The sequence below is a fragment of the Ranitomeya imitator genome, chromosome 8 (assembly GCF_032444005.1).
Source record: "Ranitomeya imitator isolate aRanImi1 chromosome 8, aRanImi1.pri, whole genome shotgun sequence".
Lineage (NCBI taxonomy): Eukaryota > Metazoa > Chordata > Amphibia > Anura > Dendrobatidae > Ranitomeya > Ranitomeya imitator.
In genome coordinates this window covers 194,445,306-194,463,195 of record NC_091289.1, presented here as the reverse complement: position 1 = coordinate 194,463,195, position 17,890 = coordinate 194,445,306, and the positions used below count along the sequence as shown (strand labels likewise).

At 45.5% G+C, this 17,890-nt stretch overlaps 1 protein-coding gene across 1 annotated transcript in view; it reads right to left on the bottom strand.

Annotated features, from left to right (window-relative positions):
• ST6GALNAC5 (ST6 N-acetylgalactosaminide alpha-2,6-sialyltransferase 5) overlaps window positions 1–13,998 on the bottom strand; it is a 124,824-nt gene extending 110,826 nt beyond the window's left edge. The window contains exons 1-2 of the mRNA XM_069738307.1: window positions 13,756–13,998; window positions 12,257–12,454 (exon numbers count right to left, since the gene is read on the bottom strand). Coding sequence (XP_069594408.1) covers window positions 12,257–12,454; window positions 13,756–13,770 — 213 coding nt within the window. The 5' untranslated portion in view covers window positions 13,771–13,998. The remainder of the gene's footprint in view (window positions 1–12,256; window positions 12,455–13,755) is intronic.
• Between the last annotated feature and the right edge of the window lie 3,892 nt (window positions 13,999–17,890).

The following is a 17,890-nucleotide window of genomic DNA, read 5'->3' as shown; positions in this document are numbered from 1 at the left end:
TTTATTAGCTCAAGGTTATGCGCACATACCTCCCATTGCAGAGCTCTCATGGGGCTGGTTGTGGGATGTACTCGGCCTTGAGAATTCCATGACATCCCCAACTTACAGGATAGCTTCGTCCCTGTAGGTCCCAGGCAGAAGATATGGTCGTTGCGTTTCCTATCGCGATTTTATCTGTCTATAGAGATGAAACATGGCCTGGATAGCACTATCGGTAGATATTAAGTTGGAGGGGGTTAGAATGGCCTTATGGTGATGTGAGTGAATGGGCTATGTTCGCCCCTTTACTATAATGCTGAAAATATATTTCCTCTAAATACCGGATCGATGCAAACCCCAATATTCATCACTGACCGCTGGCTCTAAAAAATCTAAGAAGAGTCTTTCATCAGGGCTTTGATCGGAGGAAGCTCTTTGGTTTGGAAGTGTACGTACTTCCCTGCCACTGCATTAAGAAATCTCAGACTTGATGTTTTTTCCTTAACACATCTCCCTGCTGCAATTACCTGGTCACTGCAGGAGGCTCCCACTTAGATGGAAATTGAAGTATCAGCTCTCTTTCTCTTCTCTAATTATAATTAGTTTTTCTCTCCCCAGCTATAATTAATCCCAAATGTTCAATGTGGAGTTATACTTCCATGGAGGTTGAAGTGTAAGTTCTTTCTCTCTTCCCACATGTTCAATATGAGGGGGACATGTCCCCTCCCTGGAGAGGTCTGTATGGATTTTCATTTAGCTCTACGACACCCATTCTAATTCTGTTGGGACAGGTTTATGCTATATGTGCCTGTATGTGGCCGCCCAGTGGTTGTGATGTTAAGGGGTTTTGATAGCACGTTGTGATAATGTACAACACGTAAAAGGCTGGACACATCTGTATGTGTATCTGAGAACCATCAGATCAGGGGCAACAAGGGATCGGTAAAAAGGTGAGAAGTATTCTTTCTTTAACCAACTGATTTTTCAAGATTTTTCTTGGCCGGAGAACTCCTTTAACACCCACCTGCACCAAGATGTACAGTGCCTACAAGTAGTATTCAACCCCCTGCAGATTTAGCAGGTTTAATAAGATGCAAATAAGTTAGAGCCTTCAAACTTCAAACAAGAGCAGGATTTATTAACAGATGCATAAATCTTACAAACCAAAAAGTTTTGTGGCTCAGTTAAATTTTTATAAATTTTAAACATAAAAGTGTGGGTCAATTATTATTCAACCCCTAGGTTTTAATATTTTGTGGAATAACCTTTGTTTGCAATTACAGCTAATAATGGTCTTTTATAAGACCTGATCAGGCCGGCACAGGTCTCTGGAGTTATCTTGGCCCACTCCTCCATGCAGATCTTCTCCAAGTTATCTAGGTTCTTTGGGTGTCTCATGTGGACTTTAATCTTGAGCTCCTTCCACAAGTTTTCAATTGGGTTAAGGTCAGGAGACTGACTAGGCCACTGCAACACCTTGATTTTTTGCCTCTTGAACCAGGCCTTGGTTTTCTTGACTGTGTGCTTTGGGTCGTTGTCTTGTTGGAAGAGGAAATGACGACCCACCTTAAGATCCTTGATGGAGGAGCGGAGGTTCTTGGCCAAAATCTCCAGGTAGGCCGTGCTATCCATCTTCTCATGGATGCGGACCAGATGGCCAGGCACCTTGGCTGAGAAACAGCCCCACAGCATGATGCTGCCACCACCATGCTTGACTGTAGGGATGGTATTCTTGGGGTCGTATGCAGTGCCATCCAGTCTCCAAACGTCACGTGTGTGGTTGGCACCAAAGATCTCGATCTTGGTCTCATCAGACCAGAGAACCTTGAACCAGTCAGTCTCAGAGTCCTCCAAGTGATCATGAGCAAACTTTAGACGAGCCTTGCATGACGCTTTGAAAGTAAAGGTACCTTACGGGTTCGTCTGGAACAGAGACCATTGCGGTGGAGTACGTTACTTATGGTATTGACTGAAACCAATGTCCCCACTGCCATGAGATCTTCCCGGAGCTCCTTCCTTCTTGTCCTTGGGTTAGCCTTGACTCTTCGGACAAGCTTGGCCTCGGCACGGGAGGAAACTTTCAAAGGCTGTCCAGGCCGTTGAAGGCTAACAGTAGTTCCATAAGCCTTCCACTTCCGGATGATGCTCCCAACAGTGGAGACAGGTAGGCCCAACTCCGTGGAAAGGGTTTTGTACCCCTTGCCAGCCTTGTGACCCTCCACGATCTTGTCTCTGATGGCCTTGGAATGCTCATTTGTCTTTCCCATGTTGACCATGTATGAGTGCTGTTCACAAGTTTGGGGAGGGTCTTAAATAGTCAGAAAAGGCTGGAAAAAGAGATAATTAATCCAAACATGTGAAGCTCATTGTTCTTTGTGCCTGAACTACTTCTTAATACTTTAGGGGAACCAAACAGAATTCTGGTGGGTTGAGGGGTTGAATAATAAATGACCCTCTGAAAAGACTTTTCACAATTTTTTAAAAAAATAAACAAAGAAATAACATTCTTTTTTGCTGCAGTGCATTTCACACTTCCAGGCTGATCTACAGTCCAAATGTCACAATGCCAAGTTAATTCCAAATGTGTAAACCTGCTAAATCTGCAGGGGGTTGAATACTACTTGTAGGCACTGTATATGTATGTCACAAGTTGGGAGCGAATTCGAAGAGCTGCCATTTAACCATTTAGATGCCAATTGCAGCAGCATCTACATGGGTGCGAAAGTAGCAACAAAACAGTTTGGGGGTCCACAACCCTCTGTCCAACCACCTGCAACACAAGTGTGTAATGCCTAGGGTAAAAACCTCCTTTGTAAAGACCATAAAAACTAGCCGGAGATAAAAAGTCACTTATGTCTGGAAAAATATGGTGGCTTAAAAAAACAAAAACAAAAAGGAATACGTTAGAGAAGCAGGAATGAAATAAGAGTCCTGGAAGTGACTATGTCCTAAAGTTTGAATAATCCATCACTTTTTTGTAGTTAGAATAACAGCACCCAAGAACACAATCAGCACTGCTACATCTGGAGTTTTTCCTTCACAATAAACTCTGCAGAACTGTCTCGAGCGGTAGAGTAAAGCGCGCGCTCGCCGGGAGCGGCTGATGCGTTTCCGTCCTTGATCACTATGTTTGTAAGCTCGATCTCTGCGGGCGCCGGCTCCGGTGTCACAATCCGCAGACTCTTCCGCTATAATCAGAAAACTGCTGCCAGAAGCGTCTTCATCTCACATCGGCCTAATGTTCCACATCACATCATTTTACGACTACGGGAATCCGTCCAGTGATGAACTAAATAACAATCCTGAGAAACAATGCCGAAAATCATCACGTTACAACGTCACGTACCGCCATCCATTAGTCGCTGACCGATAAACCTGAACCAACGTCTTTGTTTTGTTCCTTCTGCTCTTGTGTAAATCATCGTCATTCTGACCGGAGCTCGTAATAATGAAATATCCCAACCATAACCTGATACATTCCGCAGATACAAACAATCACATAAATGTAAAGTAACAGTACGTGATCTGGACACTGCTGCAAGTGGAGAACGATAAAGCTACAAATCGGGGATAAGTGGACGGAACAAATACTATTATAATTACACATGAATCCTGAGGACCTGATCATCAGAGAGAGCTATTTCCTAATCAAAATGCAAAATCACTTACCGGGCTCCTCAACTACAAATCAAAGTGAGCAAAAACAACCCCCTCCCTCCATATTCCTCTAGTATATAGGATCCCTTTAAATTCATATCCACGTGAGCGCTGTCATTTTTAGGTCTAAAATTCTGTCCGGATTAATTCCATTATATATGATGAGAAGCTGGAGTTCTGCTTTATTGTTACCGAACTCTAAATTCTCTCTAATAACATTTTCGATTCCTGCAGCCACCACTAGAGGGAGCATTGGAGTTTAATGCATACAGATTGTTGACTTTAGTTGGGGCTCCCTCTAGTGGTGGCTACAAATAGCCAGAATTTTAATGATTGGTCTATGGCGGTATGGAGACAAGTGGGGGATATGGAGTTTTTCTATTCCCCTAAAATCCTACAATTTCAAAGTAAAAAAAAGACTGAAAATGCTCAGAATGGGTTAAAAATAATAATAAAAAAAAATACCTACCTTGAAACAATCTAGGTCAGAATGGCTTTACAATCCTTTTTTTTTTAAATGTTTCATGACTGGTACTAAAATGAGATGTAACTGGACACACAATACTCATGTTAACATAAGGATAATACAGCCATCCTGACACAAACATTCGTAGTAAGTACTCCAGCCTCACCAGGTCTAATATAGCCATTTATCTAATGTGCTCAGTTTGTGTTGTGGAAGGTAGAAACAGATCTGCTTTAAAATACATTAAATAGGAGGAGAAAAAAGCGTATGATGGAAAATTAAGACTATACTGTATTGGAAGCCATCTGGTTCTTCTCCTTTACTCACTCCTGAATGTCACACTTGTCTTTATCAGATAATTCTAGAAGCTTCTTCTCTGTATTTAGCAATTTCGTCTTTATCTATTGTTTCATTTCAACTAAAAGAGAATCAGATTGTTGGAAAGTGGATTCGTCAGCAACAGGGGCCTGGACGCCAAACGCCTGCTGCACTCGCATCCAATTTTCAGTGAAGGTCACTGCCCTTTATGCAATTCTCTAAATTATAAAAGTGGAGTGAACGTAGGAAGAACCTGACTGCACGGGTCACGTGTAACACGGCCAGACTCCCGACCTGCGCCCCGACAATCCCCAAAATGATAGATCTCACTGTACAAACTGGGAAGCGTCTTATTGTAAATATTCACCTTCACATTGACCGGTCACTGTAAAACACGTGTCCAGCAGCCGAGCCCGCGCCATCAACCACGGGGGCAGCGCAGTGATTCACAGCCACAATCCCGCACCAACTGATGGGAATCGCCGTAATAGAGTATTAAGGCTTTAATCAACCTGAGAGTGGCTTTTCACTATGGAGTCTATAGGTATTCCCTTGGGTAGGTAATAGATTCTGTATTGATCCCTGCGCTGCTCCAAAGAGGCTTCACACCAAAGAGTAATTCTTGTTGCAGAAAAGTTTGTATTTTGGGAAGTTTTTCTTACAGTAATTAAAAGATATGGAAAAATGCCCCATAAGCTACAAACAGCAACCTTCAAAAATAGAATTAGCATAATAATGTGTCCATTTATCCATGGGACAACCATGCCATTGAGTATTGTACCAGGGGGCGGCAGCAGCTGAACCCCACCCATTCACCGCAGGGGTCCCGACCCCGACCCTGCTATAGGCTATTGAAGATGGGTCCTAAATTACAGAGCGCTGAGTCTTTGCTTTATAGTACAAGGACATTGCTGCTCCATTGTGTGTTTGCTGGATTCAACCACATTTTTATATTTCTTTTTATCTCTTTTTTTTACATTTTTTCTAAGCCATACTTCCCCCTTGTCTGTTTCCTGCATTCAGCTCGGGCTCAGCCTCAGGTCTCAGCAGGTTACAGCACTTTTCTGCTTTCAGGATTAATGGATGTGAATTGTCAAAAGTGCTGGCGAATGTTACAGAATATGATCTATTTACTCATAAGTAGCTACAATGTAACTTCCAAACAAAGTGTATAAAGGAAACACGAACCCGATCGGAGAGGAAGCTGCTAACAGAACAGAAGCAACAGCCGGTAATGGGCTACAAGCAAAGCTCCTACACCTCAGAGAGAAGGAAGGATGGAGGGAGAAAAAGATGGAGAAGAAAGAAGAGAAAAAGCAAAGAACAAAGGAAACTCTGAAAAACACAGAGTGCGGAGGGGAGAGGAGGGAAATGAAAAAGAAGTAACGGTAAGTTAGGGATGGAAGGAAGGACGGAAAGGAGGGAAGTGAGGCTATGTGTCCACGGGGCGTATTGGCAGCGCTTTGGACGCAGCAGATACCCCTCTCCACCCAAAGCCCAGCCCCCTTTTGTAGGCGCAGTGATTCCGCATGTGTTCATTGAACACATGCGGAATCACCGCATCCTATACATAGACTGTGTTATTTATCTTGCAGAGACTGAGTGTCTCCGCAAGATAAATAGACATGCTGCAGTCTATAAAGACGCGCCACATGTCCGGTTACGCAGGTCTAACACCTGCGTGTTTGTACGCATAGTGAAGATGGGATTTCATAAAGTCCCCTCCACTATGCTGTAGCATCTGGACGCTGCGGATCGGATGCTGCGGCTGTACGCAGCGTCCGATCCGCAGCAAAAACTCAAGGAGTATGTCGTGGAAACATACCCTGAGAGATAGAAGTTCGGAATAAAGAAAGGGAGGGGGAACAGAAAGAAGAGAAAGGAAGGAAATAAGTGAAGGACTGGAGGAAAGAAGAATGGCAGGAGGGAAAAGCAAGTGAACGACTGGAGGAAAAAAGAAGGGAGGAAGGAAAGGGAATTGAGGAACAGAAGGAAGGTAAGTGAGAGATAGAAGCTTGAAAAAAGAAGGAAAGGGTGAAAGGAGAGAAGTGAAAAGAAAGAAGAAAAGGGAAGTGAAGGACTGTAGGAAGGAAGGATGGAAGGCGGGAAAATGGAAAAAATAAGGCAGGAAAGAAAGGGATGAGAGGCACTGGAGGAAGGAAAGAAAGAAGGAAGGCATGAAGAAAAGGGAAGTGAGGAACTAGAGGAAGTTATGAAAGAAAGGGAAGTGAGTGATTGAAGGAAAGAAAGAAGGAAGATCTGAAGGAAAGGGAAGTGAGGAACTGGAGGAAGTAATAAAGGAACGAGAAGTGAGGGACGGGAGGAAAGTAAGTGAGAGATAGAAGTTTGAAATAAAAGAAGGGAGGGTGAAGGGAGAGAAGTGAAAAGAAATAAGAAGGGAAGTGAATGGCTATAAAAAGGAAGGATGGAAGGAAGGAAAGGGAAAAAAAGGAGGCAGGAAGGAAAGGGAAGTGAGGTACTTGAGGAAGGAAGGAAAAAGGAAGGAATGAAGAAAAGGGAAGTGAGGAACTGGAGGAAGTTATGAAAGAAAGGGAAGTGAGGAACTGGAGGAAGTAATAAAGGAACGAGAAGTGAGGGACGGGAGGAAAGTAAGTGAGAGATAGAAGTTTGAAGTAAAAGAAGGGAGGGTGAAGGGAGAGAAGTGAAAAGAAATCAGAAGGGAAGTGAAGGACTATAAATAGGAAGGATGGAAGGAAGGAAAGGGAAAAAGAAGGCAGGAAGGAAAGGGAAGTGAGGTACTAGAGGAAGGAAGGAAAAAGGAAGGAATGAAGGAAAAAGGAAGGAATGAAGAAAAGGGAAGTGAGGAACTGGAGGAAGTAATGAAGGAAAGGGAAGTGAGTTACTAGAGGAAAATAGGAAGGAATGAAAGAAGGAAGGAAGGAAGGAAGGAAGGGATGCACAGTTGGATGGAAGGAGTAAAATAAGTAAAGTACGAAAGTTGGTGAAAAAATGGTTGGGCATGAATTAATAGAGTGAAATCAGAGCTTGGAGTATATAAGAAGAGAAGTGCTTGGTCAAAAGATGGCGAGTTTGGAGAGTGTGTTACTGTATGTCAATAAGTCTCCTTCTCGCTAACTAGGATTTAGTTCATAAAAGACATTGCAGGGTTTCAGAGGAGTTCTCTTATCTTTGCCTCATATATATTCAGATACATGAATATCTTATATTTCATATATTCTATAGTTAGTCAATTACTGCTGTATAATGTGACTTTTCTGTATATCGTTACTAATATATGTCACATTTTATGTGAAGGGTCAGCAACCAGATATGGTCATCTACGGAAATGGGGGTGGCTGTGGGATATGCTGTTTTTAATTTTGTTACATGTTTCTTTTTTAAAATTTTACAATGAAAAATTTATAAGGAAGGAAGGACCCAAATAAGTAAAGCAGGGAAGATGGTGAAAAAGGATGTTGTGGAAGCAAGGAAATTAAGGCAACAAAGAAAGGAAGCGAGGGGCGGACAGGAGGAACAAACATGTGTTTACTCAGTATGGATCTCCACTGCTCTGATAACTGACATCATATAGACAAGTCACAATATAGTCTGGACCTCCAAGTCTTTCTCTAGGACTGTTGACTATCTCAATCTCTTTCTCACCCATTTGTCTCTTTACAAAGGGGATTTGTCATCATGTCAGAAGGGTCCAGTTTATGATCTTATTCTATTCCTGCTGTTCCCCTGACTTTTCCGGGCATTGGGTTTTCCTTGCTTTTTTTTTTAAATCCGTCATACAATTCCTGAGATATGGGCCTTTATATATGCTGGTGTCATTTGTATGGTCTTTAGAAGGGGCATGCCAGGGTAATAAAGCAGAGCAGCCTGAAGACAGCCCCCGAGGATCCTGTGAGCACTGCCCTATTAGTAAAGACCAAAATTATTAGCAGTAAAAAGGCCGATATCTCTGGAACCGTATAGCGAATTTAGAAAGAAAATAATCAGAAGGCTTGTGAGCACTTTGGCCCCCGCTAATGGACCCAATACAAAAATATCTTCTGACAGGTCTATGACTTAACATTTAAGTGGAATTTCCCATAAGCTGCTAGTAAAAGTAAAACTTCAGAATTGGCCGTTTGACACCCAATGCAGAAAAAAAAAAATCAAAGTACGGTAAATGTGGCTGATTATCCCCAAAAAATTACACGGACAATGAACATTTGTTTATGTGGAATCAGCCATTTTCATCAACTGAAATCATCTATGACGAGGACGCTCATTTATAACGAGCGGTCTCATTACAAAAACCCAGTTGCATGCCCTGTAGCTGATTGGAGACCCTTCTAGGAGCCAGAATGGGCAGACACCAGGAAAAGTCTCTCCAAGACCATCTATGTAAAAGGGACACATGTAATACCACCTTCCACCTGTACTGGTCGCTGTAAGAGAATTAAATAGCTGATTGTAGCTTCCTCCAGCGATTTGGCTGATCGCTAAACATTTCTTCTGATGAACGTATAGCAATCATTGGATTCTCAGTAGAAACTCACTATAAGGTCTCTTTATGAAATCACACCTTTAAACGTATTACATTTCTGTCTTAATCTTTAAGTAAACAAAAATCTGTAAATATAATGAATTCAGCCAATAACAATTTAGAACACGATGTCATATGAAACCATAAAGCAGAAGTTTCTCCAAGCTGTCGGCTTCCGCCATATTGAAGATTCTTCTGTAAAAAGGGCGTGGCTTAGGAGATATTGCAACAAATGTATCAACCTACAAACTATTGTTCGTTCTTGTTAATACGTTTACACCTGTGTTTTATACTCCACAATGACCTGGAATTGTTGATTGAAAGCCCGAGATCGTGGTCTCTTTACCCAAGTGCTCTGAAAAATGTGAACAGTGCCACATAACATCAGTGCACACAGATGTGGTCTATCACATCCCACTCCGAAAGGAGAAGGTTCGCCATGACTCAGAATACTCCACATAGGGTCGGACTGGGCCACCGGAGAACCGGAAGATTCCCCGGTGGGCCCAGGCCGACACCTGCTGGCATACAGGGCCAGCAGCTGCCTAGGGCCCCCGCTGCTCCAGGGGCCCCAGAGTGGGGTGTCTGCTATAGGGCCCCCGATGCCAGCGGAGCAGCAGCGGGTGACAGGAAGCCTAAGCTTGTTCCTGCTGCTAAAGTGAAATGAATATTCACGCTTCCCCACACAACCATGGGCGTGGAGAGGAGTGACTTCATTTAACTATAATAGCGGGCAGCGTTTGCCGCATGCTGCAGCTAACACTGCCCACTATCAGGCTCCGCAGACCAGGGCCCGCCCCCTCAATGGCCGCCAGCCCACGTGGCCGTAAGGCAGGGGGACCCGTCGCCAGTGCCGGCCCCCAGCACGCATTAATGGATGAGAGAGCGTCAGATGACACTCCCTCTCCCATCATTACCCTCGCCTCTGACACAATGTGGGTGGGAGATGACGTCACTTCATCACATACCTGCTGTGTGCGAGGCCGACTGCAGCACAGCTCCTGACATCGGAGCAGAGCTGCCGCCGGAATGAGGGGGGCAGCATTATACCCTATGAGGGGGGCAGTGCTATTCTCTATGGGGTCAGAATTATTCCCTATGAGGGGGCAGCATTATAGCCTATGAGGGGGGCAGCATTATTCCCTATGGGGAGAGATGCATTATACTCTATGGGGGGAGCTACATTGTACCTTATGAGGGGGCAACATTATTCCCTATGGGGGTAGCTGCATTGTACCCTATAAGGGCAGCATCATTTTTCCCTGGGGGGGGGATCTACATTATACCCCATGGGGGGCAGCATTATTCACTATGGGGGAGCTACATTATACTTCATGGGGGGCAGCAGTATTCCCTATGAGGGGGCAACATTATAGCCTATGACGGGGGCAGCATTATTCCTTATGGGGGAGATACATTATACCCTATGGGGGGAGCTGCATTGTACCTTATGAGGGGGGCAGCATTATTCCCTATGGGGGTACCTTCATTGTACCCTATAAGGGGGGCAGCATTATTCACTATGGGGGGAGCTACATTATACCCCATGGGGGTCAGCAGTATTCCCTATGGGGGAGATACATTATACCCTATGGGGGGAGCTACATTGTACCTTATGAGGGGGCAACATTATTCCCTATGGGAGTAGCTGCATTGTACCCTATAAGGGCAGCATCATTTTTCCCTAAGGGGGAGCTACATTATACCCCATGGGGGGCAGCATTATTCACTATGGGGGGAGCTACATTACACCCCATGGGGGGCAGCAGTATTCCCTATGGGGGATCTACATTATACCCTATGAGGGGGGCAGCATTATTCCCTATGAGGGGGCAGCATTATTACCTATGGGGGAGATACATTATACCCTATGGGGGGAGCTGCATTGTACCTTATGAGGGGGGCAGGATTATTCACTATGGGGGTACCTTCATTGTACCCTATAAGGGGGGCAGCATTATTCACTATGGGGGAGCTACATTATACCCCATGGAGGCAGCAGTATTCCCTGGGGGGGATCTACATTATACCCTATGAGGGGGGCAGCATTATTCCCTATGGGGGAGATACATTATACTCTATGGGGGGCAGCATTATACCCTATGGGGGGAAATGCATTGTACCCTATGATGGGGGAAGCCTTATTCCCTATTGGGGAGCTGCACTATTCCCTTGGGGGGAGCTGCATTATACCCTATGAGGGGGCTGCATTATACCCTATGAGGGAGGGCTGCATTATATCCTATGGGGGGAGCTGCATTATACCTTATGAGGGGTGCAGCATGATACTCTGAGGGGGATACATTATATTCTGTGGGGGGCTGCATTATACTATATGAGTGGGGCTACATTAAATTCTATGGAGGGGCTGCATTACACTCTGAGGGGGCTACATTACATTCTGGGGGGCTGTATTATACCTTATGAGGGGGTTGCATTATATTCTATGGGGGGTACATTATATTCTATGGGGGCTGCATTATATTCTATGAGGGGGCTACTTTATATACTATGAGGGGGATGCATTGTACCCTATGGGGGCCTACTTTATATTCTATGAGTTGGCTACTCCAACCCATGGTACATAATTAAGACGTATACTACCTTATATTATACCTTGATATTAGCGTGTTTTACCTCACAATTGGTGGTCTTGTATTTATTTCTATGTAGCTACATAGTGTGGGAATGATCTTCTCTGGTGGGCCCAAGGTGCTCCAGTCCGACACTGACTCCATACATTAGTGCTCGGCGCCTTGCGATAGATGACGGCCGCACACAATCCCCGCTTCCAAGCAATCATCAAATGCTACATTTATTGCTCCAAAAACAAAGTATCAAAAAAAAGTGGAGATTTGCGCTCACACCAAGAATGTCCCCTTTTCGTCTGAACAGAAGGCTGTCATAGTGAATAAGAAGTGTGGGTGGTCCCTGGGGTCACGGAGCAGAGGGAGGTGGGGAAAATCAAATAATGGTGAGCGACAGAATTATATCGCAGAGAAGATCCCTGTTGCTTTTTTTTTGCACCGCTCTCTGTCTGGGAGATTAAGCGGCTTCAGTAATGCTGAGATTTAATGCAGCATTTGCCTCCCAGATAAAGGCCAGTGGCTCCGATAAATGCGAGATCCTAACGTGGCACCCGTGACTGGTGCTGCCAATATACAAGTTTCTCTGCGTGTCAGATCTCTAATCAATATTGTTATACAGCGCCTATCGAGGCGGCAGTGCCCCCCCCCAGCTGGAGAGTGCCAGCGAGGGTCATTAATCACTATGCGAGCAGCACATAAAGATGCCGCCTGGCAGACTGCCAGCCTGGGATAAGTGTATCTCCTCCTTACCTTGTGGTCTGAGACGCTGATGTACCCCTCCAGCACAGGGCTCGGGGTGCCCTCCTTGCTGCTCATCCTGCCCTCTTTCCCCGTGGCTGCTGATGACTGTGGAGGGTTCTGTTCTTTCACGCTGCCCATACTGCTGTACATGATCACCAGACTGGTACACATGGTGCTGAGCGCTAGCAATACTGCCAGCCCATGGCGCTGCAACAGAAGAAGCACTGTTAGCTGCTATTATGTACAGACTGATGCTACGGGCGTAACACCGGGCACCTACAGGGCAGCTGTACACACGGGCACATGGCTCCGATACACACCATGCTATTAAACCCCCTACTGGGGGCGGCCACCTAATCTGGGGGCCAGAAAGAATTATTGCAACATGTTCTCATGGAGGACCACCACAACTATGGCTATCTCTAATGTCTTTCCTAATTCCTGTTGCCCATCAACGCCGGGAGCCAGAAATCTGCCCCTTTACGAAGTCAAACTCTAAACCCCCCAATACCCTACAATAGAAAGTGATCTGCAGTCGGGGACCCCAATATTAAATCCACAATTATGGCTTCATATAAGACAACAGTGTCCAGTATTAAGAAAAAAAAAGTGAAGATTTGAAAACTTTGTATCTCTTCTGTGTACCCCCTTTATGAGGATTAGACCCCAGTAAGAGTGACCCCCATCTATAAGCATCGTAAATCCACTGAAAAGTTATCCAACATTTTAGGTGCATGGTACTACAACTCCCAGGTGAACTTCCCACGGAAAGTGACTGCACTTTGGTCGCCGACAGCCCGGGGGTAATTTGCACCATAGTAGTCACACAAGTTTTATATACATCTGGACACCAAGAGGCAAACATGTCTGGAGCTGAGGTGGAACTACAAGTATCAGCAAATCTTTCAGGGCTTTACCTGGGAGATCTTGTAAGTGGATGCAGCATAGAGGCTACTATTCTATATATCCCCCCTCAGACAGTACACGGCCCCCCACTGTCTGCACTCACAAGGGGTCCTGGAAAGGTTTGGCCATGAAACAGCTGTGGCCAATGCTCCTGCCAGGCAGCACCCAACACCTACAGGGCAGCACCCTGCACCCACAATGTAGCACCCTCAGGGTAGCTACCTGTACCCATAAGGCAGCACCCTGCACCCATAGGGCAGCACCCTGCACCCACAGAGCAGCACACAGCACCCACAGAGCAGCACCCACAGAGCAGTCCCCTCAGGGCAGCACCTAGAGCCCACAGGGTAGCATCCGGCACCCTCCAGGCAGCACCTAGCACCCAGATAGCAGCACCCTCCAGGCAGCACCCACAGAGCAGCACCCTCAGGGTAGCACCCGGCACCCTCCAGGCAGCACCCTCAGGGTAGCACCCTCTGGACAGCATCCACAGGGTAGCTACCTTCACCCATAAGGCAGCACCTGCAACCATAGGGTAGCACCCAGCACCCACAGAGCAGCACCCTCCGGGCAGCAGAGGATTGAGTGCAGTAGTGACTTACCAGCAGAGTCTTCATCGTGTGCCTTGTACCAGCAGATCAGGCGTCCTCAGCTACTGGAGGCATCCAGCCGGCTCCGTGGTCCTGTCTGCTGCCATTGTGCAGATGCTGTGACATCTCCTGCAGGCGGCAGCTGGGGAGGGGGCACAGTGGGCAGGGGGCACAGGCAGAGCAGGGGGCACAGTGGGCACAGCAGCCCTCAGCCCGAGCTGCTGCTGCTGCTCTGATCACAGACACATTCAAACTGGACCCTGTGCTGTCTGATCCCAGCGCTGCTGCCAGCCGGCGCCCGCGGGGTCCTAGTGCCGGCCATACAGGAGAGGCTGCTGAGAGTTGTAGTACCAGGGCTGCTGTGTCAACATGGACTGATCACCTCTACACCAAGAAGAAGAGATATTTGCATGTAAATGTGAATAGATTAGTTACTATGTCTGAATTTCTAAACATCAATATTAGTCTATTCTTTCTTGTGTCGCCTTTACATGTACATTGGTTTATTTCCTTTGTATCAGTATGATTTATTTCTGTGTTTGTTATATATACAGCGGGTACGGACAGTATTCAGACCCCTTTAAATTTTTCACTCTGTTTCATTGCAGCCATTTGGTAAATTCAAAACAGTTCATTTTTTTCTCATTAGGCTGTGTGCACACGATGCGGATTTACTGCGGATCAGCAGCGGTTTTTTCCCGCAGAAACGCTGCAGATCCGCAAAGTGATTTACAGTACAATGTAAATCAATAGAAAAAAAAATGCTGTGCTAATGGTGCGGAAAAATTCATATGAAAACCGCTGCGGATCAAAAGAAGAAGCATGTCACTTCTTTTGTGCGGAACTGCAGCGTTTTTGACCCCTTCCATTATAGAAATCTGCAGGGGTTAAAATACAGAAAATCTGCACAAAATCCGCATCAAATCCGCACAAAATCCGCACCTGCGTTTTCTGCCAGGAGATGTGGATTTTGTGCAGAAATTTCTGCACCCCAATCCGCAACGTGTGCACATAGCCTTAATGTACACTCTGCACCCCATCTTGACTGAAAAAAAACAGAACTGTAGAAATTTTTGCAAATTTATTAAAAAAGGAAAACTGAAATATCACATGGTCATAAGTATTCAGACCCTTTGCTCAGACAATAATATGTAAGTCACTTTCTGTCCATTTCCTTGTGATCCTCCTTGAGATGGTTCTGCTCCTTCATTGGAGTCCAGCTGTGTGTAATTAAACTGATAGGACTTGATTTGGAGCGGCGCACGCCTGTCTATATAAAACCTCACAGCTCATAGTGCATGTCAGACCAAAGGAGAATCATGAGGTCAAAGGAACCGGCCAAGGAGCTCAGAGACAGAATTGTGGCAAGGCACAGATCTGGCCAAGGTTACAACAGGATTTCTACAGCACTAAAGGTTCCTAAAGCTCATAGGCTTTGCTGGTACTGTAAAAAGCAGCTGAAAATTAGCATAAAAAAGCAGCAAAAATATGAAGCAAAAAAGTCCTGTGTGAACTTACCCAAAAAACGCACCAAATACGCACCTAATTTAGCATAAAAAACGCAGCAAAAATACACAGCAAAAAAGTCCTGTGTGAACTTATCCTAAGAGCACAGTGGCCTCCATAATCCTTAAATGGAAGAAGTTTGGGACCTCCAGAAGTCTTCCTAGACCCGGCCGTCCAGCCAAACTGAGCAATCGTGGGAGAAGAGCCTTGGTGAGAGGTGAAGAAGATCCCCAAGATCACTGCGGCTGAGCTCCAGAGATGCAGTAGGGAGATGGGAGAAAGCTCCACAAAGTCACCTATCACCGCAGCCTCCACCAGTCAGGCCTTTATGGCAGAGAGCAAAGCCTATATAAAGGCCACAACTCAATGTGTAAGTGCAAGGATAGGTAAAGTAGGTTCAGTGCCAAAATTAATGAAAATCATACAAGAAGAAGCACCAAGGAAGAACCAAGTAATAATAAAATATAGAACTTTATTGAAACCAAAATATATAAAACCATAAGGCTATGTGCACACCTTCAGGATTTCTCGCAGAAAATTCCTGAGAATAACCTGAAATTTTCTGCAAGAAATCTGCATGCGTTTTTGATGCGTTTTTTTTTCCCCAGACATTTCCCAATGCATTTTGTAGTGGGAAATCCGCAAAAAAAAAAACACAAAATTAATGAACATGCTGCGTTTTTTACCGCGATGTGTTTTTTTCGCGGAAAAAAACGCATCATGTGCACAAAACATGCGGAATTCATTCTAAATGATGGGATGCTTATTATATGCTTTTTTTGCGGTTTTATAGCATTTTTATCGGGAAAAAACGCGAAAATACAGCAACGTGTGCACACAGCCTAAGGCCAGTTTCACATGTCCAGATAATTCCAGTACCGTATAAAATCGGTACTGGAGTTATCCGTGTCCGTGTGCTCACGTGGCACATCAGTGTGGCACACGTGCAGCGCCCGTGTGCCCACTGGGTACCACACGCACCGTGCAGGAGACAGCGCTAAAGTTTAGCGCTGTCCCCTGCATCGTGCTGAATCCGCGATTCATATCTTCCCTGCAGCAGCGTTTGCTGCAGAGAAAATGTGAATAATAGTGTTTAAAATAAAGATCTATGTGTCCCCCGCCCTCCCACCTTCTGTGCGCCCCCCGCTGTTCTGAAAATACTCACCCGCCTCCCTCGTTGGCTGTCGCTGCTTCCTGGACTGGCCGCATCTTCTCCTGTATGCGGTCACGTGGGGCCGCCAATTACAGTAATGAATATGCGGCTCCACCCCTATGGGGACACATAGATCTTTATTTTAAACACTATTATTCACATTTTCTCTGCAGCAAACGCTGCTGCAGGGAAGATATGAATCGCAGCACCAGTGGGGGGGACAGCGCTTAATGTAGCGCTGTCCCCTGCACGGCACACGGACTGCACACGGACAACGTCCGTGTGCGGTACGTGTTTTACACGGACCCATTGATTTTAATGGGTCCGTGTAATACGTGCGGTCCCATGAACACTGACATGTCTCCGTGTTTGGCACACGGAGACACGGTCCGCAAAAAATCACTGACATCTGAACAGATGCAGTGATTTTTATGTGTCTACGTTGTCAGTGGCTCCGGTACGTGAGGAAACTGTCACCTCACGTACCGGAGACATGGACGTGTGAAACTGGCCTTAAGCTAACAATAAATAGGGATAAAACAGAGGTAAGCCAAAAAGGGTGGGACCACAGTCAGAGTCAGGTAGCCGACAGGTATATAACAAATTAACAATTTAGCTCAGAAAAGTGCAAATGCACAAGTGCAATATAACAGATCTGTTAATGTAACCTGGAAAATAACCAGATCAAAAAAGTATAACAAGTGTCCAAGAGGGCTGTATACCACATCAAGGAGAGAAAGTGCAGAGCAAAAGAAAAAGTAGCAGCAAAATAGTAATAATTACCTGGAGAATACCTGGACCTCTGTGGTGCCTTCTTCCGGGGGAGCCTTTATGGCAGAGTGGCCCGACGGAAGCCTCTGATCAGTGCAAGACATATGAAAGCCCGCATAGTTTGCTAAAAACCACATGAAGGACTCCCAGACTATCAGAAATAAGATTCTCTAGCTGATAAGATGAAGATAGACCTTTATGGTGATAATTCTAAGCGGTATGTTTGGAGAAAACCAGGCACTGCTCATCACCTGCCCAATACCATCCCAACAGTGAAACATGGTGGAGGCAGCATCATGCTATGGGGGTGTTCTTCAGCTGCAGGGACAGAACGACTGGTTGTCATTGAAGGAAATATGAATGAGGCCAAGTACAGAGATATCCTGGATGAAAACGTCTTCCAGAGTTTTCTGGACCTCAGACTTGGTCGAAGGTTCACCTTCCAACAAGACAATGACCCTAAGCACAAAGCTAAAATAACAAAGGAGCGGCTTCAGAACAACTCTGTGACCATTCCTGACCGACCCAGCCAGAGCCCTGACCTAAACCCAATGGAGCATCTCTGGAGAGACCTGAAAATGGCGTCCACCAACGTTCACCATCCAACCTGACGGAACTGGAGAGGATCTGCAAGGAAGAATGGCTGAGGATCCCCAAATCCAGGGGTGAAACACTTGTTGCATCATTCCTAAGAAGACTCATGGCTGTACGAGCTCA